Genomic DNA, 25,190 nt, shown 5'->3' with positions numbered 1-25,190 from the left:
TCCTCCCAGACATGGGAGAGGGCGTCTCTGCTCTGTCCACCTGCAGCTTCCATGGCCGACAAGCTGACCTGAAGACTTGCATCTGAGAGAGCTCTTACATTCTAGACTCCCATTCTCAACAGCTCCACCCCATGGACATGAATGTGAAGAATCCCACCCAAGTTCAACAGCCAGAAGAGAATTTGCCCAGAACTAGAAGGCTCAGAGTCCTAGTAGCAGGAGCTAACTAACATCTTCATGAGACATGAAGAACTCTCATTTGGGGAGATAACTGCCATATTTACACTTGGTCCCCTTCTCAGGCTTAACTGGTTTTTATATACCTGCCTCCCACCTAGAGCATGAGGGAAAACCTTTTATCTCCCACTTCTAAGCCAAGGAGATGGAGAGCTGGCTTAGCAGTTCAAGAAGACTCAAATTCAAGACCCATCATCCATATGATAGCTTACAAGTCTGAGTTGTTAGCTCAGTTCCAGAGGACCCAACACCCTCCTCTGGCCTCTGCAGGCACCAGGCATACACATGGTATACAGACTTATATGCAAGCAAACACACATACATATAAAGATAAAGTAAGTAAAAAGCAAAACAAAATGATGTGAGAAGTGGGAGTCCAGATCACCCTAATGCAGATGAGATCACTGCAGTACAAGCGCCCTGCTGAACCGTCAGGCAGCAGGGAGCCACTTTAAATGATCTGTCACACATGCCACGCCTGAGTACCAACTCTGTGTCATATGTGGGGTCAGATGATCCTACCAGTTCTGTTCAGAGAGAGGGAGTGGATCCTCACAAGTGGCCCTACTCACCTTTCTCCAAGAAATTCTCTAGGTCCTCAGTGAAGTTTAGTGAATCCTCATGATCCAGCATAAACTTCAGGATGACAGCTAACTCAGCCTGGGCCCAGGGAGAGAAAACAAACATCACTGTGGTGTTGAGGACACCTCAGAAGGAGCGTTCAGAACTTATTACAGCAGCGCTAAACCCCCAGGGCTTTCTGGATTTCCCCACCCCCACCCCCCACCCCCCTACCCCCTACCAAAGCTGAAACTCCAAGGCCTGTCCTACAACACGCTGGCTCTACTGGCTCTTCCCTCCCAGAGTAAGACGGCAAGTACACCCATGGGGACACGTAAGAAAAGGGAATCACGTCTACATACTCTTCAAATACAGAGGACAATTAAAACCAGGCACAAAAAAGGCCTCAGAAGTCAATCCTTTAAAAAATTAACAGCTGTATATAGGGATGAGACTACGGACTGTCATTTCCTTCTTCGTACTTCAACAGTTTCTACTTCTTGTTGTTTTAAACAATGATGGCTGTCTTTACTACAAACAGTAACTTTTCAGACAATAATAACTTTTATTTAAAGAGAAATGATCGGGCAAGGGAACTTCAGCTGGGCTGGCAAGTGGGAGGAAGGCACAGGAGCCTACCTGAATCCTATATTCAAATTGTTCCCAGTCCCGGGGACTTCTGGAGCTCATGGTGGAATTATACAGAAACAGCATTACCATCTAGAAGCCAGACAAAGAGGAGGCAGTCATTGAGTGGGCTGTATCTCTTCCTGGTGCTCCCACTCAAGAACCATTTTGAGGGCTCTGAGCTATTCTTTCAGAATTTCTATAATTAGCAGCCCCAAATCACCATCCTTAGTAGTCCCAGGAGGGGAGATGGCTCAGCAGTTAAGAGCACTGGCTCTTTTAGAGGACCCAGGTTCAATTCTTAGCAGCCACATGGCAGCTCACAGCTGTCTGTAACTCCAGTTCCAAGGGATCTGATGCCCTCACACAGACATACATGCAGGCAAAACACCAATGTACATAAAATAAATACTTAAAAAAAAAAGCTGGGTGATGGTGGCGAACACCTATAATCCCAGCACTCGGGAGGCAGAGCCAGGTTGATCTCTGTGAGTTTGAGACCAGCCTGGTCTACAAGAGCTAAGGACAGGTTCCAAAGCTACAGAGAAACCCTGTCTCGAAAAACCAAAAAGTCCCAGGGAACACCTTTTTTCAAATATAAATCCAAGGACTTGTCAGGCAGTGGTGGCTCATGCTTTTAATCCCAGAACTCCAGAGGCAGAGGCAGGCGGATCTCTGAGTTTGATGGCAGTATGGTCTACAGAGTGAGTTACAGGGCAGCCAGGGCTACACAAAGGAAACTCTGTCTCAAAATACCAAAAATACTACTACTAATAATAATAATAAAATAAATAAATCCAAGGGCTTGATGCTTATGCTGCAAAAAGACAGGTGTCAGGATTTCTACACAGCTGAATTCCTGGACTTGTGGAGTCATGAACATAAAATTTTAGACACCACCTTCTATAGACCAACACCCAGCAGAGGAAATCAAGTTAACTGAGCCTGAAAGAAAACTATGATGATCAGTGAGTAAGAACTGGTTCCTGCACATCTCCATTGTGGGCCTCATTGTTGGTCAAGTAAACTTCTTTATCAAAAGATCAATGGGCTCCCAGAATCCTTGGACAAAAATGGCCTCTAGCTCAGTCAAATGACTGGCCTTGCCTCCAGATTTAAAGAACCCCATAAAGAAAACACTCAGCACCCTTCATTCAGGTTCAGTAAAAGCCTGGTAGGGCCGGGCGATGGTGGCGCACGCTTTTAATCCCAGCACTCGGGAGGCAGAGGCAGGCGGATCTCTGGGAGTTCGAGACCAGCCTGGTCTACAGAGCTAGTTCCAGAACAGGCTCCAAAGCCACAGAGAAACCCTGTCTCGAAAAACCAAAAAAAAAGAAAAGAAAAGAAAAAGCCTGGTAGGTTTCTCAGGTCCCTGCCACCCAACTCTGATCTCCCACAAGTACCTTGGCCAATTCCATCTCAGACCCCTCCATCACTTTCTGCACAGACACCAGGCATTGTGTAGATGAGGGATGCTTCCAATTTTCTGCAATGACAACCATATAGCAAACACTGAACTCTCAAAACTCAACTTCAAAAGCAGAATTACAGCCTCCAAGGAGACGCCAAGTCAAAGGGCCCTTATTAGAGATGTTCTCTCTCCAACCTACCTTGTATTTCCACCACAAGTCAGTGGTGCTGTAGGGCAGCCCCAGAGCTCCAAGGATAGTAGTAGAAGAAAGTGCCAGGGCATTAGCAATAAGTTGGGGTCAACATGCCGCTCACCTGCCAGCTCATCACCTCCCCTACTTAGCACCATAGAAGGAGCCAGAGACATGAGATCATACTAGAGTCCTGTTCCAACTAAGGCTGCAGAAGAGTCTGCAGCTGAGTCCAATCAGAGCAATAGAGGACACCAGGCCACCTGCCCTGTAATTCTCTTGAGGTGGAGATAGCAGGCAGCTCCCCATGTTAAAGATGTCAGACTCTGTGGTACAAGGATGACCAGGGAAGGTGAGCTGACACGCTCTGTGCCCCAAGTTTCACAAACACTCTTTTTCTGCCCCTGGCTCTGTAGATCTCAAATTCAGAGATCCGCCTGCCTCTGCCTCGCAAATATTGGGATTAAAGGCGTGGGCCACTATTGTGGGAGGTCCTCCTGCTCCTCCAGCCTATAGCTGCTAAGATACCAGCCCATTGGGGCGTGGTCTCTCTCCCTTTAAAAAAGCGGCCACTTCCCTCTCCTCTCTCTCTTCACTTCCTGCTCCGCTGGCGACTAGACTCCCTTCCTGGTTGCGCAGAGGGCTGTTGTTCTGGGACGGTGATCTGTAAGTTTTTTCCCCTTTAAATAAATACCACCCTATTAATCATAATTCCAAACTGGTGTGGCATTGTTTATGACTTACGCCTCCAGTTGGCACCCAACGTTGGTGTTAGGACCTCTCCTTCCCCCGCTCGGCTGCCGGCCGCGAGTTCGGCTTGGCGCGAGCCTCCCTTCCTCGGTTGCCGTGGCTGCCGTGGCCGGTAGGCGGCCTTGTGGCCTGTGTCTTGTGCATGGAGCCAGCAGCTTAATATAAATCATCACGCACTGGCTTTTATTGCTGTAGTTCTTTATATTTTCTCTTTAGACACCTCACACTGACTTCCAGTCCCCACATACCCTATCATCTGCCTCCCCATGTGGATTTTAACTCCACAGGCCTGTGTAGTCTCTGCCTGCGTGATTTGCTCTTTTCTGAGTCATTTTTAAATCTCCCTTGCAAGCACAGCTCTTAGGTGGCGCGAACCAGAGCACGTGGTTGCTGAAAGCTGCAACCCCTCAGGGTGACTCTGTCACGTGGAGGCATAAGCGGCTTCCGGGTTGCTCTTCTCTACCCCTGGATTCGGGATTTCTGGTTCCAACTCTGGAATTGATTTAATTACACTTACTTTCTTTTTTTTTGGGGGGGGTTTTTTAAGACAGGGTTTCTCTGTGGTTTTGGAGCCTGTCCTGGAACTAGCTCTTGTAGACCAGGCTGGTCTCGAACTCACAGAGATCCGCCTGCCTCTGCCTCCCAAGTGCTGGGATTAAAGGCGTGCGCCACCACCGCCCGGCTTTACATTTACTTTCTTGAGCAACTTACATTTTCCAGTTTTTAACAAATACTAGGCAGATTCTGAAACAGGACCCTGTTTTCGTCGCGACTTGGCAACAGCGCTACCTGCTGGATAATAGGTAATATGGCAGTTTTCGTTTCCAACGCGAATTTTACTGTTCTGGTTACCAATACAATGGGTTATATCATACAAGGTTTATATGACTATGGGGATAACTTAATTTACTGGTTACTAGGTTTCAGTATTCTTTTGCATATTCTATCATTTAGGAAGAATATGGCACTCCTAAGAACCATACAATCTTTACTTGAAACTCATGCAGGTCAGGAGATTCAAGATTCAAAAGAGACAATAATAAAGACAATAATAAAAAGACTTGAAATGATTGAAGAAATGATTGGAGCTGGTGAACAGAGTAATAAGGCACAAGGACAGGATACAATGCCAACACCAGCTATTAGAACTGGCTTACCCAAGGTTTTAGCAGCATACCCTATACTTAATTCTGACAAAGCGTCAACTTCTAAAGGCTCAAAGGGAGTCAGAGAAGCTAGATGGACACTAATAGCAATGAATGATCTAAAAGAAATTAAGCAAGCTATTGTTAATTTTGGCTTGCACTCTGTATATGTAAAGGAAATGATAAGGACTTGGGCTTCTAATGCTAGAGAGCTACCCCCCATGATTTCCATCAGTTAGTGTCTGCAGTTTTAGATAATGGACCTTCCTTGATGTTTGGAATTTATTTCAGAGAAGCATCCAAACATATGGAACAGCAAGGAAGAGCAAAAGGTGTCGAGGTTTCCCAAGATCAAATTCTTGGTACAGGAGAATATGCTGAACCACAGGTCCAAGCTCTTTATGACAATGAAGTACTGTGTCTATGTCACCAAGCAGCTTTAAATGCTTGGAATAGGATACAAGATCCAGCAAAAAGGGTTGAATCATATACCAGAATTAGGCAGGGACAGAGAGAACCCTTTATTGACTTTTTGCAAAGATTAATTAAGGCTCTGGACATAGGGGTAACAGACCCAGAAGCTAGACGAATACTTCTTGAATCTCTAGCTTTTGAGAATGCAAACATAGAATGCAAAAAGATAATTGGGCCTTTAAAGTCTAGATCAGCACCTATGGATGAATGGATTCAGCATACGATGAATGTTGAGACGTTTAGCTATAATGATGAATCTTGGGTAGGAGAAGCGATTTCCACAGCAATGAGGAGACATCAAACTGCCAGGTGTTTTAATTGTGGTAAATTAGGACATCTGAAAAGGGATTGCAGGCACAGAATTTCTAGGAATAATATCTCCTCTGGGAATGTCAAAAATAGGAGACCTAGGCCTTCAGGTATATGTAGGAGATGCGGTAAAGGCCGACATTGGTCCAACGAATGCAGGTCAACAACAGACAAACAAGGCAACACGATACCATCGGGAACTCGTTGAGGGGCCTCTCGCAGACCCCCAAGCCAACAGTGGCCCAGTCATTCCCAGTCACAGTGGAGAACATGCCTCACCAAGAAAATTAAAAGCTCCAATTTCTGCTGTAAAAAGTAATACTGGTCTAAATGATGAATTACGTGTGGAGGATGAGTCAAAAAACCCAGTAGGACAGAGTAAACGTATATGTTGGCAGACTTCTATTAACGATCAAAGACCAAAGCTAAGAGTCTGTATAAATGGCACTTTTATTGAAGGCTTATTAGACACAGGTGCGGATGTAAGTATCATTACCCCAGAATCTTGGCATCCAAATTGGCCTCTTCAAGAGATAGATGTTCAGTTCCTGGGAATTGGAACCCTAGCTCGTGTAAAACAAAGCACAAGATGGGTTGAATGCATAGGCCCCGAAGGGTAAATAGGAAGACTAAGGCCATATATAGCCAATATTGCCATAAATTTATAGAGCCGTGACCTGCTACAGCAATGGAATACCCAGATTAACATTCCTGTAGTTCCAGGAACTCATAATTCTGGGAAGGATATGATGAGGTATTATGGAAAAAGGTCACCAGCCATTCAGGCTGTACAAGAACATACAGCAAATACCAAACCTTTGGAGGTACCAACAGCCCTACCTTTAAAATGGCTAACTGAGAAGCCAATATGGATCAAACAGTGGCCTCTAGCGGAAGATAAACTACAGGCATTCGAACAGCTGGTGCAAGAGCAACTAGATGCTCACCATATTGAAAAATCAACCAGCCCTTGGAATTCTCCTGTGTTTGTTGTAAAAAAGAAATCTGGTAAATGGAGAATGGTGACAGATTTAAGAGCTGTCAACAAAGTAATTCAACCTATGGACCTACTACAATCTGGAATTCCTTTGCCTTCTCTGTTACCAAAAGGATGGCCTCTTATAGTTATTGATTTGAAAGATTGTTTTTTCACTATACCATTACAAGAAAAGGATAGAGAAAAATTTGCCTTCACAGGGTATGCTCAATAGTCCTACATTGTGCCAATATTTTGTAAGTAAGCCATTGGAAATCATTCGTAAACAATTCCCCAAGTCCACAATTTATCATTACATGGATGACATCTTGTTATCTGATTCAAATAAAGATACTTTAGAAAGGATGTTTGAAGAAGTAAAGAAAGTCTTGCCTAGGTGGGGATTACAAATTGCCCCTGAAAAGATTCAAAGAGGAAATTCTATTAATTACCTAGGTTACAGAATAGGGTTAGAGAAAATTAAAACGCAAAAGGCACAAATTAGGAGAGACCGGTTAAAGACTCTTAATGACTTCCAAAGATTGTTAGGAGACATTTCCAGTCTACGACCAGCTGTTGGGATAACACCTGATCTAATAGTTCATTTAAACAAAACCTTAGATGGTGATAAAGATTTGAATAGTCCAAGAAAACTGACAGCTGAAGCAGAAAAGGAACTGACAATGATTGAGGAAAAATTACAACAGGCACACGTGGATAGGGTGAACCCAAATCTTAGCTGCATCCTAGTCATATTGCCTTCCAGAATTTCTCCTACAGGGATTCTAATGCAGAGGGAAGATATTATTTTAGAGTGGATATTTATACCTAATAAGCTAAGTAAAAAATTAAAAACTTATGTGGAAAAAGTCTCTGAATTAGTTATAAAAGGTAAGCTGAGACTTCGTCAACCAGCAGGTATAGACCCAGCAGAAATTATAGTGCCTTTTACTACTGAAGAAATAAAAAAGTTATGGGAAGACAATGAACCGTGGCAAAGAACTTATGCTAATTATTTGGGAGAAATTAATAGCAACTATCCCAAAAGTGGTAGACTTAACCTCATAAAAAGAACTTGGATTCTTCCTAGAATTGTACGTGATGCTCCCATAACTGGAGCCCGTACGTTCTATACTGATGCAAATAAATCAGGGAAAGCAGGTTACAAGTCAGATGAATTGAGTAAGGTGGAACAAAGCCCTTATTATTCTGTCCAGAAGGCAGAATTATATGCCATTCTTATGGGGCTAAGGGATTTTAAAGAACCTCTTAATATAGTTACAGATTCACAATATGCAGAAAGAGTTATCTTGCATATTGAAACCGCTGAATTTATACCAGATGACACAGAGTTGACTTCATTGTTTATCCAGGTACAAGACATAATCAGGAACAGGCTTTGTCCGATGTACATAGCACACATCCGGTCCCATACAGGTCTGCCTGGTCCTCTAGCCCAAGGCAACGTTGAGATTGATCAATTATTGATTGGAAGTGTGTTGCAGGCCTCAGAATTTCATAAGAAGCATCATGTCAATAGTAAAGGCCTAAAGTAAGAATTTTCCATTACTTGGCAACAAGCTAAGGACATTATAAAGAGATGTCCTATTTGTTCTTTCTATAATCAAACACCGTTGCCTGCAGGGAGTAACCCAAAGGGCACTAAGAGAAATGAAATCTGGCAGATGGATGTGTTCCACTTTATGGAATTTGGTAAATTAAAATATGTACACCACACCATAGACACGTATTCAGGTTTTCAATGAGCCCTGAGCTCAGAAAAGGCTGATTCAGTAATCACACATTTATTGGAAGTTATGGCCATCATGGGTATACCTGCACAAATAAAGACAGATAATGGTCCAGCATATGTATCTAAGAAAATGAAACACTTTTTTGATTATTATAATATAAATCACATTACAGGTATACCAAATAATCCTACAGGTCAGGCAGTTATAGAAAGATCAAATCGTACTATAAAGGATATGCTGAACAAACAGAAAGGGACCAAAAATACCCCCAGAAATAGATTACATAATGCTTTATTAACCTTGAATTTTCTTAACGCTAATGAGAAAGGAACGACAGCAGCAGAAAGACATTGGATAATGGAAAAGTCTGCTGAACTATATCAACCGATTTATTTCAAAGATGTGCTGACCTCTCAGTGGAAGCCAGGAGATGTGCTACGTTGGGGAAGGGGTTTTGCTCTTGTTTCCACAGGAGAAGAAAAATTGTGGATACCATCAAAATTAATAAAGTTTCGATTTGAAGAGGAGAAACCTCTTGGAAAGGAGAAATGACAGCTCATCCACAATGATGATGTTCATACAGGTGGTAAGAAAAACATATAGAATGGGGGCAGGGTGCTGTTCTTATCTCCACAGGAAAACATTCATCTTTGAAAAATTCAAGGGACCCTGGATGTTTGGATACTGACAGATGGAAAACTACCTGCCCAATAGGAAATATCAAGAAAACTGAATGGATTGTGTAAGTAATATTAAACCATATTTCTAAATTTATAAAGCTGGTTTTGAAGTTGGACTCTGGCTCAGTCCCTCTCCAATTCCAAGCCTGTTAGTAAGAGAAAAACCCATAGTTTCTGGAGTTTCTGTCTCGTGTCAAGAGCCATGATATGGGACAGAAAGAAATATGAGTTTAGAAAACATCTTTGCTTTTCTTCATATCTATCATACTTTTCATTGAATATATCTGTCATGCCTTTCAGTGAATATATATATATATATATGTTTATATGATTAATGTTTAAGTTTTTTACAATGAACAATGAGTTTTTCCTGAAGTGATATTTGAAGTTTCCAGGAAGAAGATGGGGCCCCATAACAACAACTCCACCTGGTTGATATGACGTCATGATACTGATAGCGCTACTACAAGACCTGCTTTGGGTACCAGCTGCACAAGACAATTCCAACTTGGTTAGCTGAAATGGTGCACATCTTATACAACATTTTGGCCAGACCTGCACAAAATACTCAGAGACTATTTGCAATTGTAAAAGGCATTGATCTTGAAATTTAACCATCATTTTACTTTCACAGGATCCCCCAGAAAGAACGTCGCCCCCATGACAGCTGGAAGTAATTCTAGAGGACGACGTCCCCTCTCCCAGTAAAGTTTGCCCTTGGGTTTAGGGACATCATTTAGGGGTTGATTATAATTAGTATATGATTGAGGGTTGGGGGAGGAATTTTATAAGCTCAGGGATCATTTTGGAAAAAAAAAAAGAGGGATGATGGGATAATAGATTTGTAATTGTGAGTTACTGTTTTTAGACAAATATATTGGTATAGATTCTTGTATATTGATACAAAGTTAAATTATATTGACTATTGTATGCATGCATGTTTCTACCTCTGTTTAAAACATTTTTTATGTATTGACATATATTGTATTGATATATATAGTATATATTTACCATATTGCAGTGTACATTTCTACCTCTGATTAAGATACTTACATAATATTTGTGTATTGATATATATTTACCTACTGCAATGTATATTTGTACATTGTTTATATTTGGAGGTCATTGTCCTCATTTGTTTCACAGTCGTTTATTTTCTTAGTCTTAAAGTTAGATAGATATTGAGAATTATATAGATTAATAGTCATCTAAGTTTGTCATTTATAATTAGACTAATCAGGTTCTTTAGATATATAGAGATTATACTCAGTATAGATAGATAATCTTCAACTTCTTCAAAGAGCTGTAGAAAATGGCCTTTAATCTAACTTTTGTTAGATTAAGTTTTGTGGTAGTGAGACACAATTGCTCCTGGCAACACCGCTCTATTCCCGAGAGAATGTTGAGCACCAAAGACACTCCACCTGGAGCCTTTCTATTTGGCAGAACTGGCCTTTGGGCAAAGAAATGCCCATACCTCAACCACTGACAGAGATACAGAGCATGCATCAATGGATAAAACAGGACTGTCATATCCTGCCAAGACAGGGTAAGATAGTTTTGAAAAGTTGCTTGCCTTTGAAAATGGTATGTCAGTTATGTTAGGCCTTAGCCAAAGTTGGTAGCTTCAATGCTGCTAACGTGACTTTGGGTGATTGCCCAGGTAGCTAGTTGTCTCTGTGATTTGTTGCATGTTTTGGAAGTTGTTTTACTGAACTTCCTAATTACCCAGGTAACATTATTTCCCTTCTCAGATCTTCGATGGGGTTGAAGACTATATAAATGTAGTTACTTGCTCTCATGACTTGGCCAAGTTATTTATTATACAAGACCTAAGCTACTTAGAATAGGATATTTGTACTTATTGTATATAATTTCATAGTAGGTTTAGAACTCTCTTATTTAAACAAAAGGGGGAGGTGTTGCAGGAGGTCCTCCCACTCCTCCAGCCTATAGCTGCTGAGATACCAGCCCATTGGGGCGTGGTCTCTCTCCCTTTAAAAAAGCAGCCACTTCCCTCTCCTCGCTCTCTTCACTTCCTGCTCCGCTGGCGACTAGACTCCCTTCCTGGTTGCGCAGAGGGCTGACGGTGATCTGTAAGTTTTTTCCCCTTTAAATAAATACCACCCTATTAATCATAATTCCAAACTGGTGTGGCATTGTTTATGACTTACGCCTTCAGGCCACCACGGCCTGGCTTCACAAACATTCTTATGTAATCTTTCCACTAACCTAATGAGCAATTACCATTATCTCCATACCACAAACCAAGAACCTGTGTCTAAGAAACTGCACTGTGTCTGTTTACCTACCACCTAAACAATTACCTAAGAAAACTATTTTTTTTTTGTAAGAGAAAGTTATCTTTACAAGGGTAACATGAACCTTTTTCTCTCTCTTGTATCTTCAAAATAGAAAGACTACATGACCAGCAAGTGATGTCGCCCTCTGTTCTACCTGGACCTGACATGGACACTGAGACTTAAGGGACATTCTCTTAACACAAGCTGGGAGTGACGGCGTCTAAGATCCAAAGAGGCTGGATGTGAGGGCGATCTGGCTGCGACATCTGTCACCCCATTGATCGCCAGGGTTGATTCGGCTGATCTGGCTGGCTAGGCGGGTGTCCCCTTCCTGCCTCACCGCTCCATGTGCGTCCCTCCCGAAGCTGCGCGCTCGGTCGAAGAGGACGACCTTCCCCGAATAGAGGAGGACCGGTCTTCGGTCAAGGGTATACGAGTAGCTGCGCTCCCCTGCTAGAACCTCCAAACAAGCTCTCAAAGAGGCTGACGCGGCTGGGTTTGTCTTTTTGCTTGAGTAGGGAAATCTGAACCTTTTTTTTTTCCAGTCAGACACTCATAACTAAGTCCTCTGGACCAAGTCCTAGGAGCTGAAGCTGCCCAACTAGTTAAGAAAGACACTTACTCTGTAGGAAATTGCAAACAAAGTCTAGTCTTTCTGGCACGGGCTGCTGAAGAATTTGTTTCCCCTCTTCAGTGTTGTGTCTAAAACAAAACAGACAAAAAGGAGTAAGCATTTGGACAGGAGTAATTAGCCATCTTTGCTTATTGCTTTGCCCCTTCAGCCCCAGTCTGTCCTGAAGAGGCTAGAGCTGGCAGGAGACAGCACAGATGAATGGGAAGCCATGTTACACAGCCTGGAGTGGCTCAACAATCACATGTCAGGAAGCATGGCTAACGTAGAGCAGAAGAGGTTCATGGGAAAAGAAAACAGTGCCAAGATATGAAACCTGAGTGCAGACATGGCTCTGAGGTTTTCAGGGCAAAGTCCCCACACTCCACACTGAGCAGAGGAATAAAGAGCTGAAATTTTTTAGAAGAGGTGAGAAGGGGTGCTCATTCTCCCCCAACTCTCCAACAGCCAACACACAGAAGAAAGGAACAAGTAAGAGAGGACGGCAGCGAGCAGGGAATCTTCAGACAGCCAGAACTGTCTCCCCAAATTTCTATTTCTCCCTACTTATTTTTGACTCCTTAATACCTTTCTTTAGATAAATATATCGATCTTAAAATTTAAACTTTCCATTTTTATATTAATAATGTTTAAGTTTTCCACAATGAACAATAAATTCTCCTAACAGCAAACTCTGAAGTCTCCAAAAGGAAGTCCCCAAAACAATGATTCTACCTGGTTCATAATGATGCCACCAAGCGGATAAACACCACTCAAAGATTGACTTTGAACTACAAACTGCTCAATAAAGTCCAAATTGGCTGGATGAGATGGTCCACCTTCTTCTTACAACACTGTGGCCAGAACTTCAGATAAACCCAACAGCCTGCTCAGACTGGCTACGATGTTAGAGCTAGTCCTCTTGAGACTAACCACTGTTTTAGTTTTTTACAGGGTCACATAGATACTGTTGCCCACTACACAGCAGGAAACAATTCTAAGAAAATAGTGGACCCTTCCCAACAGATTTTGTTCCCTCAGGGTTATGGATAATTGTCATCTGTTGGGGGTTGGCTATAATGGGGTTATAATGGGGCTGGGAATGGAAAAATGTTTAGACTCAGGAATCACTTTGGAAAAGAAAAAAGAAAAATAGACTAGGATGATAAGGTAGATTAGTGTATCTACTTGTCCAATTACTTGAGTTCTTTGTATATTTTGGAGATCAGATCTCTGTCTGATGTGAGGTTAGTGAAGATCTTTTCCCATTCTGTAGGCTGTCGTTTTGTCTTGTTGACCGTGTCCTTTGCTTTACAGAAGCTTTTCAGTTTCAGGAGGTCCCATTTATTAATTATTTCTCTCAGTGTCTGTGCTGCTGGGGTTCTATTTAGGAAGTGGTTCCCTGTGCCAATGCGTTCAAGTGTGCTTCCCACTTTCTCTTCTATAAGGTTCAGTGTGGCTGGCTTTATGTTTGTAGTTCTATTTTTGTATACGTTATTACCCTTTTTGGTGGGGCGGTTGCCTGAGTCACCTATGCTCCTGGAAGTAACTAATGAACGCATGAATTCACCAAGGTAAACTGGGGTACAATGTTTTTCTGGACTGTTGCTTTGTACCAAGTCAAGGAAATTTGTCTTTTCTCTTAAAAAGAAAGTATTTCTGTACGGGTATTTTGTCTGCATGTCTACCTATGCACCTTGAGCTACTGGTGCCCATGACTGCTAGAAAGACATCAAATCCCCTGGATTCCACAACATGTGAGTCGCCATCTGGGTGGGAGTAATCAAACTCAGTTCCTCTGGAAGATCAACCAACCAGTGCTCTAAGTGCTGAGATGTCTCCAGCCTTGAACTTTAGTCTTTCAAATTTGAAAAACTCCTCATCTGGGCTGGAGAGATGGCTCCGAAGTTCAGAGCACTGATTGCTCTTCCTGAGGTCCTGAGTTCAATTCCCAGCAACCACATGGTGGCTCACAACCATCTGTAATGAGATCTGGTGCCCTCTTCTGGCCTGCAGGCATACATGGAGGCTGAACACTATGTACATAATAATATTAAATAAATAAACCTTTAAAAAAAAAAGAAAAAGAAAAACTCCTCATCTATTCTGATTTCAAAAAAAGCACACATATACCTGCATACATACACACACACTAATATATATTACAACACAGAGGGTATTGTATCTAGTCGCTTGCCTTTTAGTAATAGTAAAGTTAAATGGTGGGCTAGGTATTGCCAGCCTAATGGATTCACCCACCATTGATGACAGATGCCTCAATCTACCACTTTATTATGGTTTGAAAATAGTAAAAATTATCTAGGCCTTCCTAGCACCAGGGAGACAAATTCAAGACCATCCTTCAACTACATTGTCAGTTGAGGCTAGCTACATGAGACCCTGCCTCAATATAAAAAGCAAACAAATAAGCGTTTAGGATTCCAATCTGCCAGCCACAGAGAGTTACGGAAGCACTACAAGCAAAGGAGATGTAATATTCTTGAAATCACACTTATGGGAATAAATTGGAACAAGGAAATAATGAGGCCATGAAGGCCTGGTATCCTGGACGAGGCAGAGAGAGAGAGAGAGAGACAGAGTGAGAGGGAGGAAGGGAGGGAGGGAGGGAAGGAGGAAGGGGCTGAGAAAAAAGAAAAGCTGGCAGTGGTGGACTCACACCTTTAATCCCAACACTTGGGAGATAGATCTCTAAATTCGAGGCCAGCCTATATTACAAGCTAGTTCCAGGACAGCCATAGCTACAGAGAAACCCTGTCTAAAAACAGCTGGTGGTGGTGGAGGCAGAGGCAGTGGGTCTCTGTGAGTTCGAGGCCAATCCAGTCTGCAAGAGCTAGTTCCAGGATGGACAGGCTCCAAACTTAAAGAGAAACCCTGTCTCAAAAAGCCACAACTACAACAAAAAAGAAGAGCCAGTGGCATTAAGTCAATGGTCTGAAACTCCTGTAAGACACCCCACCCCCCAAAAGAGAAAATTTCAAAGGATAACAAAACCATTCTAGCAGGCTTCTCTGTGCTGGGCCACTCAGCAGCGCTAGTGTTCCCATCATAGTTCTCCAGCTCAGCCTTATCCGCCTAGATACACTTGGCTGGGCCTCCCAAGCCTGATGACCTGAGCTTAATCCCTGTAACCCATAGTGGAAGGAGAGAAGAGCTCCTGAAGCTACCCTCTGACCTCCTCCTGGACACTGTGGCATACAAGCATCCACGTTCATGCACGTGCATCTCACACGCACAACAATGAGAGCAGGGCAGGGTGCACCATGAAAAGAGGGTTACAGAAGACTACTTTTGAGACAGGAAGATGGGAAGTTCTTGGGGGTAGTCTTTTAGAATTGTGCATAGGGCTTTGACGAGTCTTCTGTGCCAGAGTGAGGAGGTCTTTGGATATGACAAGGCTGAAACCCCTCCCACTGAGAGGTCCAGTAACTAGAAAGGCAAGGTTACGGTGTCTTGGCCCACTAATCGAGCACATGCAGCCCCACCCAAGGACTAGCTAGGATTTGGACGGCTCATACTCACATGGTGTTAATAATCTTGATGAAGATGCTGCAGTCCTGGAGCTGCAGCACCGTCTCCACCGGGTCAGCCACACGCAGACTGTTCACCTGCAAGCCAAAGGGAAGAGTCTGCTAAGAATACTTCTAATACCAGAAGCCATTCTTTGCCACGTCCGCGTTGTGCATGCCTTTAGTCCCAGCACTTAGAAGGCAGATGTAGACGGTCTCTGTGAGTTTGAGGCCAGCCTGGCCTACAAAGAGAGTTCTAGGACAGCCAGGGATACAGACAAACCCTATCTCGAAAACAACAATGGAACAAAAACAAAACCATGCCAGAAGCATGTAGCTCTGCTCACTCTGAGTGCCTACATTTGTAGGCTATAGGAATAAAGGGACTGGTGAGTCCAGGATTTGTTTTTTTATTTACTTAAGATAAAGTCTCATTATCTACCCTAGGCTGTCAGAAAATGTTTAATCCTTCAACTTCTACTTCCTAAATGAGGGGTGGAGTTGCAACTCTGTGCTACACCAAGCCAAGATTTTTAATTTATACACACTCACTCGGTGACTATGCACATGTACAGCCACCTAAAAATCAAAGGAAAGGCTTTACCTCTAAGAGTCCTCCTAGGAGTCCTAGGGCCATAGCACACCAAATACCATGTTACAGCCTAGGCCTAGGAAGATGATGCAGCACGCGACTGTACCTACTGCCAAGCCTAGTGACTTGTTTGATCCTCAGAACCCACGAGGTAAAGGAGACAGACTTCAGCTTCCTTCCGACTTCCATTTGTACATATGCAGACACACACTAAACAAATAAATATCATAAAAATAATAACAGTTTACAAATACACACTTTAGTCTGAGGGGAGGAAGAAGAAATAATGAAAGAACAAAGGAAGTTTTTTTTTTTTTTTAAAGGGAAAAGAGCAGAAGGAGATAAAGTTCTCGATTCTGACCCAACTGCCTGTTTTTTCTCTTTGGCTTCAAATGACATCTAGTACTTTACACTACACAATCCCCAGGGCCATGCACAAATACGTCAAGTACACAGGCTATCAGCAGCAGGACCTCTGTAGAGAAGTCCACAGACGAATTCCACAGGCACTTGCGCTCTACTACCATGGGGCTCGCTAATTAACTAACTACATTTGTAGCATGACGTGGGGAGTAATACAAAGCCCACTTAGAAACGAGGCTGTTCTGACATCTCACAAGGTGGTTATATGAAATTAACTAGAATCCATTCTTATAAATATGCTCTTTACAGAGCAATGGGCTAAGATCCAGTGGGTGGATGTGCTTCTTGTCAAGCCTGATAACCAGAGTTCAGTCTCTGGATACAACACAGTGGAAAAAGTCTGACCCTGCACACAGGAACTCTTACATATGAAAATATTTCTGCAGTAAGGAACAAAGTCAGCACAGTGCTGCATGCCTATAATCTCAGCTCCTGGGAAGCTGAGGAAGGAGCATCACTGACAGTTCCAGGATAGCATGAACTACACAGCAAGAGCCTGCTTTCATACATATATTATCTTAAATTAAAACAAGTAGAGTGGTGAAGGGGATGGCTGAGCACTGAAGAGGACTGGAATCAACTCCAGCATCCACATAGCGGTTTACAAACATCTGGAAACTTCAGTTTCAAGGCATCCAACATCCCACTCTGGCCTCCTCAGACATCAAGCATATAAAATTAATTTTTTTAAAAAAAATTAAAATAGGGGGCTGAAAAGATGGCTCAGTGAAAAAGAACTGATATGGGATTCTCCTCTGTATGCTGTGAATATCATTGGTTAATAAAGGAACTGCTTTGGGCCTGTAGCAGAGCTATAGGGGAACAGAGCTAGGTGGGGTAAACTAAAGAGAATGCTGGGAGAAAGGAGTTGGAGTCAGAGAGAAGCCATTTAGCCTTGCAGGAGCCGGACAGAACTTTAGCCAGTAAGCCACAGCCATGAGGCGATACACAACTAATAGAAATAAGTTAAGTTAAGATGTAAGAGTTAGCCAATAAGAAGCTAGAGCTAATGGGCCAAGCAGTGTTTTAAATAATATGGTTTTGGTGTGATTATTTAAGTTCTGGGTAGCTGGGACCCGGGACCAACAAGTGGGCCACCTTCCAAAGAACAAGCTTCTGGAGGTACCAAGTCAATTCCTAGCCCCCATATCAGGCAGCTCACTGTCAGGTCCAAAGCCCCAGGCCCCAGCCCCCACAGCCCCTTTCCCCACAAATGGCAGTGCTAGTTGTCCTAAACAGAAAGACTGTTACTGTGCAAATGAGCCTACAGGTTCCTATTCACCAGAAAAGCAGGCCTCTTAAGGTGTTTCTGTGTATCATAAACCACCATCAGTTCCCCCAGGAACATCCTTAACCATCCCCCTAAGGTCAACTCCTTCTGGCAAGGGCACTAGTTCTGGAGAGCCTGCATCAGTTCAGATCCCTACCCTGCTGACTGTCATATCAAATCTGCTTCCTTTTCTGCATTTGTTCTGCTCTCTGCCCCCAGCCCTACAGATGACCTTGGCAGTATGATCCCCAATAAATCCTTCTTTCTGCCCAAGGAGAGGTCTATCTCTATAGTTTCTCTGCAACATCACTATATTTGGTGTCTGAAACCTGGGAGGGACACTTAACCCCCAAAAGGTCCTGTCCCTCCTAGTTGAACCAAACCATCAATTTTGACACTCCCAGGTTCAGATCATCTGCTTCTGCTGGCTCCTGCAACCTACCATTTTCAACTCCCAAATTTTAGAGTTCATCTCTTCAGCTGCTGCTCCTCACCTCTCAGTGTCTCACTTGCAGTGACCTGCTGTCTCTCAGCTTGTAGAGTCTAACACAAAATTGTGCTGGAGTCAGGCAGTTCTATACACCCTTTTGGGTGTCCCATTATGTGGAGGAAGGATGCCCCTCAATCCTGGGCATCTCTCTAACAAGCTTTTAGATACACTTGGGGATACCCTGAATTGAAATTCTTGTCAACACAACACTTATTCCCTAAAAGTCTCTCCCATTTCCTTGCTCTGATCCTGGCTACACTCTAGCCAAGGCTTACATCTTTGTAACTAGGCTCAACTACAGGCTTGCAAATTTGTTTTGTTCTGTTTCTGTCCCCCATCCCCCATGACTGGGTATCTCTGTATTTCTGGCTGTCCTGGCACTCACTCAGTAGACCAGACTGGTATCAAATTTGGGATCTGTCTGCCTCTGGCCCGAGTGCTGGGATTAAAGTGTCTGCCCAGTTCTAAAAAATTTTTTAGATAAGGAACATGTTTAGTGAATAAGGTTTATGAGTTCCTAGGGTCCCTTTAGGCTAGCAAAAACTGACTAGATGTATGCCTAGGCTCTCTGTCTTTACTAACTTTGCTAAGTTTAAGCTATTTGGATAAGCTGAGTCATACAAGAAACTGATTTTTCTGTAAGGTACACTATGAAAGAATCAGGAAAGTAAGGTTCCCAGTCTCTCTACTGACTATATTTATGGTTTAATGTTTTATTTTGAGGGTAAGGGATCTTCAATTCAAATTTTTAAGGCTCAAATTCAACAGGGACAAAACTGTAAAATCCTAACCTTATAAATGGTATCAACTTGTTATAAATTGTTAAAGATAACTAAGACATGCAAGTCAATGGTCAGCCACCTTATACATGACGAAAGTTTTTATGTGCTCAGAACTATGCTAAGTACAAATGTCATTCTTCTACAAGGACAAGCTTTAGCTTTCTGTACATCTTGTCAAAGTTTAAGTCTAAAAACAATTAACTGAAAATAAGAAAATTTGTCTAGTCAGGCATACTTATATTATGGTACTTATATTGTGGTCCTCAAACCTCTCAGAAAAATGCTGAATATGGCATTTAAAGTGTTTAAGGAAGGGCTGGAGAGATGACTCAGAGGTTAAGAGCACTGGCTGCTCTTCCAGAGGTCCTGAGTTTAATTCCCAGGAGCCACATGGGATCTGATGCCTTCTTCTAGCATGCAGGCTTTTTTTTTTTTTTTTTTTTGGTTTTTCAAGACAGGGTTTCTCTGTGGTTTTGGAGCCTGTCCTGGAACTAGCTCTTGTAGACCAGGCTGGTCTCGAACTCACAGAGATCCGCCTGCCTCTGCCTCCCGAGTGCTGGGATTAAAGGCGTGCGCCACCACCGCCCGGCTTAGCATGCAGGCTTACACGCAGACAGAATGTTCATACCAGGAAAAAAAAAAAAAGTTAAGGAAAAAAAAGGTTCCCATGATAAACAGAAATGTCAACGCCTGGTGGCGGCCCTGAGCCTCCACAGAAGATGGGCAGCAGATTTCACCTGGGACTTGCTTCACTATGGCTGTAATAGTCAATGCACAAAGAACTGAAAAATACACTGCCTCTCCTTACTTTGTCAAGGTGGGTCAGTTTCCCAAATCCCTCTACAAGAAAATCTCTCAGATGGGACCTCTGCCACCAAAGTCATGAAGATCACCATGGGCCTAGGCTGGCTGTCCGAGTAGCCAGTAAGTCTCTGTCATTCTAAACTGATACAGAGGACATTTGGTCTATACTTCTTACTCATCTTTATTCTGCTCAGATTTCTGTGGGTAGCACTGATGGTGGGCCCTGGACTTCCCAGTGAAGCCAACCTCAGCCAGCCCCTCCCTATAGGCTGCAGCTGCCAAAATTCATCTTAAAAACATTTTGCTTTACAGTAACTTTGGGTGCAAAAATTGTCCATGTTGTCTGCTAATGATACAAATCTGAGAACTTTAAAAGGAAGTTTAAGGCTTGGAGAGATGGCTCAGAGGTTAAGAGCACTGGTTATTCTTCAGAGGTCCTGTGTTCAATTCCCAGCAACCACGTGGTGGCTCACAACCATCTGTTAATAAGATCTGGTGCCTCTTCTGGCCTGCAGGCAGACATGTAGGCAGAACACTGTATATGAAATAAATAAATAAATTCTAAAAGGAAAAAAAAGGAAGTTTAAATTATAAGTCTCTCAAATGAAAAGGCGCTAAAACCAAGGCCAATTACTGAACTGGTTCACATGTAAAACTCAGGCCTTGCCCCCTTCTCCCCCCAAAAAGCTAAGTGGCACATGAATTTAACCCCAACACTCAGATGCAGGCAGGTCTCTGTGAGTTCAAGGCCAGCCTGGTATCAAAGTGAGTACCAGGATAGCCAGAGCTAAACAGTGAAACCCTGTCTCAAAAAAAAAAAAAAAAAAAAAAAAAAAGATAAAGACCCCCCCAGTCTCCTGCCCCCCCCCCAAAAAATCAGGCCTTTATTTTACTAGGTCTACTAAGTATCCTGTTGAGTAAGGCAAACTCAGAGATGGGTTTACCTTGATGAAAAAGCTTCAAGTAGAGAAAGGTAAACTCACAAAACAGGTTTCAATGTAACAGTTTTGCTTTTTTTTGCTATTCCTTTATTTAGGAGACCTTGCTTTTCAATGACTGCTCTCAGTAATCAACCACCTTTGTTTCACAATAAATGATTGGATGTTTCCAAATAAAGGGAGGGAAAAGTTAGTTTTAAGTCATGAAGGTCTAAAGCCTTGATTTAAGGAATATAGAAAAAGGGAGAGACCTAAGGATGATACATAAGATGATGATACATAAAGATGTTAAGACCTCAAAAGTTCAGAGTTTTAACATACTAATGAATGGAGTTCTGGTATTAGTCTAACCTTGGTAAAGCACTGGCTATTAGCATAGTCACATGCTCAAAATTTTAATTTCCTTTGGTTGTTTTCTAAATATAGACTTAACAGGCTGACTCACTGTGCAGAAAAAAGCATTTCTATCCAATTAAGTTTTCTGGACAGAGGAAAGAGTGTTCATGCTTTTATCCTAGGACCTTTTTGAGTCCCCAAACTTTTGTTTGTTTGTTTTTTGTTTTTCGAGACAGGGTTCCTCTGTGTAACAGTCCTAACTGTCCTGGAACCAGCTCTTGTAGACCAGGCTGGCCTCGAACTCAGAGATCCGCCTGCCTCTGCCTCCCGAGTGCTGGGATTAAAGATGTGCGCCACCACCACCCAGCCACCACCAGAGTTTTATCTCTTTGTATAATCTTTTAAAAATTCATATAAACTTCAAGGAATTGCAACTTGGATCCATCTGTCACAAGTCAAAGGGCTCAGGAATCCCTTGCCTGATAAGTAAACACTCCTGTCAGTCAACAGCTTACGCTTTCCTCCTACCGCCTACCCTTGAGGGAGAGCTCTTTGCTTGCTCTAGACTTGGGACTCCTTTCCACATCCCACCCACCAGGACCATGAGACAGGCCTGGAAATCTCAAGTGTACACCCAAGATAAAGATATTCCTAAACACTTCAACTTTACCTTCTACCCCTCATCTATATCTGGACAGACACCATCCAGGAATCAACTGTGGCCCTGCAACTGCTCCCCAAAATAGCTTACCTCACTAAGTCCAGGAGAGACCTGAACTTGCTGAAAGCCAATGTCAAGAGAACTGGCTTTCAAACGACCACCTTCTGCAGTGGACTTCCTGCCTATCCTTTGGTCTCCCCTTGGGCTCCTGCTCCTACCCCTCCTCAGTCCACCAGTCTCTATCAGTCACATAAAATGTAATTACGCCGTCTCTTCAGATTCTTTCAGGTGAAATTTCCTCATCTGTTGGGCTAGCAAACCAGATACCTACCATCCCCTGCTGGCTTGAGAGTTTGCTTTGGACCAGCATTCCAGACCCTCCTAACCTCAAGTTTCCAATCAACAGAAAGCAGGTACAGAAGAGATTGGCTACATTACTCCTTATCATCAACAAAACACCAGAACATCAGATCCAAAGCCCCCTTACTCATCTCTAACTGCAGCTCCAGGGGAGTACAACACCTCTGGTCTCTGCAGGCATCAGCACATACCCCCTATACACACAAATAACTAAAAATAATAAAAATAAAATTTAAAAATTCAAATAATGAAGCAGATATAAACTTTGCAGAGGCTAATTTAACAGCATTATAAAATTAAGAGGATTTAAAAGATCAATTCATCTCTAGAAAGGGCAATATTTATTTCAATTAAGTTCTTTTACATTGAGAACTATTTTTAGAGCTGCGTGTGGTAGTGTACACCTAATCCCAGCACTGGAGAAGTTTAGGAAGGAGAATCGGGATTTCAAGGCCAGCCTCAGGTAGTAGTGAGTCCAGAGCCAAACTGGACTTTAAGGGAACCTGTTTTAAAAATCAACAAAACATGGGAGCTGGAGAGATGGCTCAGTGGTTAAGAGCACTGCCTGCTCTTCCAAAGGTCCTGAGTTCAATTCCCAGCAACCATATGGTGGCTCACAACCATCTGTAATGAGATCTGGTGCCCTCTTCTGGCCTGCAGGCATACACACAGAATATTGTATACATAATAAATAAATAAAATATTTTAAAAAAATCAACAAAACAATAAAACAACAAGTCTTTTAGACTGGATCCAAATTAATGTAGGCTAAAAGATTCTTTCCTGTTTTTTATCCTTTTAGACTAGGGATCAAGACTGTGCTTCCACATGCCGGCAAGCACTCCACTTACTGAACTATATAACCCTAGTCCTACCACGGGAGGATTAAAGGCAACATATCTATATTGCCTTTTGGTGGGGAGGGGCAGCTTCAATCTAGTTAGTCAGAACAGATCAGTTTGTTTATTTGTTTATTTATTTATTAAATATTTGTTTATTTATTATGTATTCAATATTCTGTCTGTGCGTATATCTGCAGGCCAGAGAAGACTCCTCATTACAGATGGTTGTGAGCCACCATGTGGTTGCTGGGAACTGAACTCAAGACCTTTGGAAAAGCAGGCAATGCTCTTAACCACTGAGCCATCTCTCCAGCCCTTATTTATTTTTTTTTAAGATTCTGAAAGACTTCAGGCTAAGATCCTTTTTAAGCTGCTGAATCAAGAGGGACTGCTCAGAATTAAGAATCCAAAATTATCTCCCTTTAAATGCCTGCAATTTACCGGGAGGTGGTGGCGCAAGCCTTTAATCCCAGCAAGGGTGGGGGGAAGGCAGAGGCAGGCACGGTTTGGATCTCTGTGAGTTCAAGGCCAACCTGGTCTACAAGAGCTAGATCAGGACTGGCTCCAAAGCCACAGAGAAACCCTGTCTTGAAACCGCCCCACTCCCCCAAAAAATGCCTGCAACCTAGGTAAAGTATTCAGAGGGAATGAACGCTTGTTCACTAACAAGACTGAAAATCATGCCAATTAGCTGACTTAAAGTCATTTAAGGAATTTAGACTCATCACTTCTAACAATAAGGTAATAATCCAGAAATGGTTTCATTCATAAAAATGAGAGCATTTTTCTTGTTATTTGCTCTAGGTTGGGAAACCATTCAAAGGTGAAGAAGCTGAGGTTCTTGCATGTCTAGCCAGAGTGTAATCGTCAGGGTGGAGACACAGCTCACTGGCTAACCCACGCACTGCCTGGAAGGTCTGCAACAACTTACAGTTTCAAACTACATTTTAACTAAAGCAAAATAGAAACCACTGAAATTTGGGGAGGAAAAAAAACTTTCACAAATAGCATTTTAATACATTCATCATAAAGATTCTTTTCGGGAGGAGTTTATTTCTTTTTTGGTTTTTTAAGACAGCGTTTCCCTGTGTAGGGTTGAAACTCTCATTGTAGACCTGGCCTCAAACTCACTGAGATCCATCTGCCTCTGCCTCAAGTGTTGGGATTAAAGGCGTGCCACCACCACCACCCGTCTGATTCTTTTTTTTCCTCAAAACAGTGCTGGAGATGGAAACCAGGACAAAGTGAATATAGACAAGTGCCCTCCACCAAGCTACACTCTACAGCTCTTGACAAAATTAGTTTTTTTGGAGGAGAGCTCCTGGGGTCCCAAATGAGAGTTTAGCACTTGCTAGTATGTGTTCAATACTCAACTACATACAGTCTCAGCACTGACAAAAGTGTTTTTCTTGTAGTCCTTCTCCTAGGAAATTATTTTACCTTTAAGATTTATTTTTGTCATATGTATTCATGAATATGCACCTGCATGAATTTATGTTCAGCAGGCGCCCTCTGAGAGCAGAGGGTTATGGGCAAACGTAAGCTGTCTGATGTGAGTACTGAACATCAGTGCTCTTAGGCTGCTGCCTTCTCTCCATCTCCTTCTCTCTAGGTAAAATTTTCAAAGACAGTTTTAATTAGCAAATATACGTATATATTTTGTTCTGTGTGACTGCATGTATGATGTGTTGTATGTGTGTATACATGAGCACACAACATATGTGAACTTGGGCACTCATGTTTCTGTTTTATTATTGAGCCATCTCTTTAGCACTAGTAATTTTATACCATTCTTTTCACATAATAAAAGCCATGTATTCTTTTCACATAATAAAAGCCATGTTTTAAAATGCTATTTTATAAAATTAATTCATGAGTGTTTTGCCTCCTTGTATGCAGGTGCATCAAATGCATGCAGTATCTGAGGAGGCCAGAAGATGGAAACCCTGGAACTGGAGTTATAGATGGTTGTGAGCCACCATATGACTGGTGAGGACCAAACCTGGGTCCTCTGCAAGAGCAATAGCAAATGCTCTTAACTGCTGAACATTTCTCCACTCCTAATGAATAAATTTATTATTTTTTTTTCTTTTATCCCAGGCTGGCCTCGAACTCGTGATCCTCCTGCCTCTGCCTCC

The 25,190-nt window shown here is 42.5% G+C and overlaps 1 protein-coding gene across 6 annotated transcripts in view; it reads right to left on the bottom strand.

Moving 5' to 3' along the window:
• Numa1 (nuclear mitotic apparatus protein 1) overlaps positions 1-25,190 on the bottom strand; it is an 86,303-nt gene that overhangs the window by 18,043 nt on the left and 43,070 nt on the right. For all 6 annotated transcript variants that reach the window (XM_041675899.1, XM_041675905.1, XM_041675903.1 and 3 more), the window contains exons 3-7: positions 15,568-15,653; positions 12,040-12,119; positions 2,829-2,911; positions 1,438-1,518; positions 810-897 (exon numbers count right to left, since the gene is read on the bottom strand). In XM_041675899.1, coding sequence (XP_041531833.1) covers positions 810-897; positions 1,438-1,518; positions 2,829-2,911; positions 12,040-12,119; positions 15,568-15,653 — 418 coding nt within the window. The remainder of the gene's footprint in view (positions 1-809; positions 898-1,437; positions 1,519-2,828; positions 2,912-12,039; positions 12,120-15,567; positions 15,654-25,190) is intronic.

This window comes from Microtus oregoni, unplaced genomic scaffold (genome assembly GCF_018167655.1).
Source record: "Microtus oregoni isolate MIOR12 unplaced genomic scaffold, Mior012 000027F_ref0000203, whole genome shotgun sequence".
Lineage (NCBI taxonomy): Eukaryota > Metazoa > Chordata > Mammalia > Rodentia > Cricetidae > Microtus > Microtus oregoni.
Note: the sequence above shows the minus strand (reverse complement) of the source record. Positions and strands in the feature narration are given on the sequence as shown.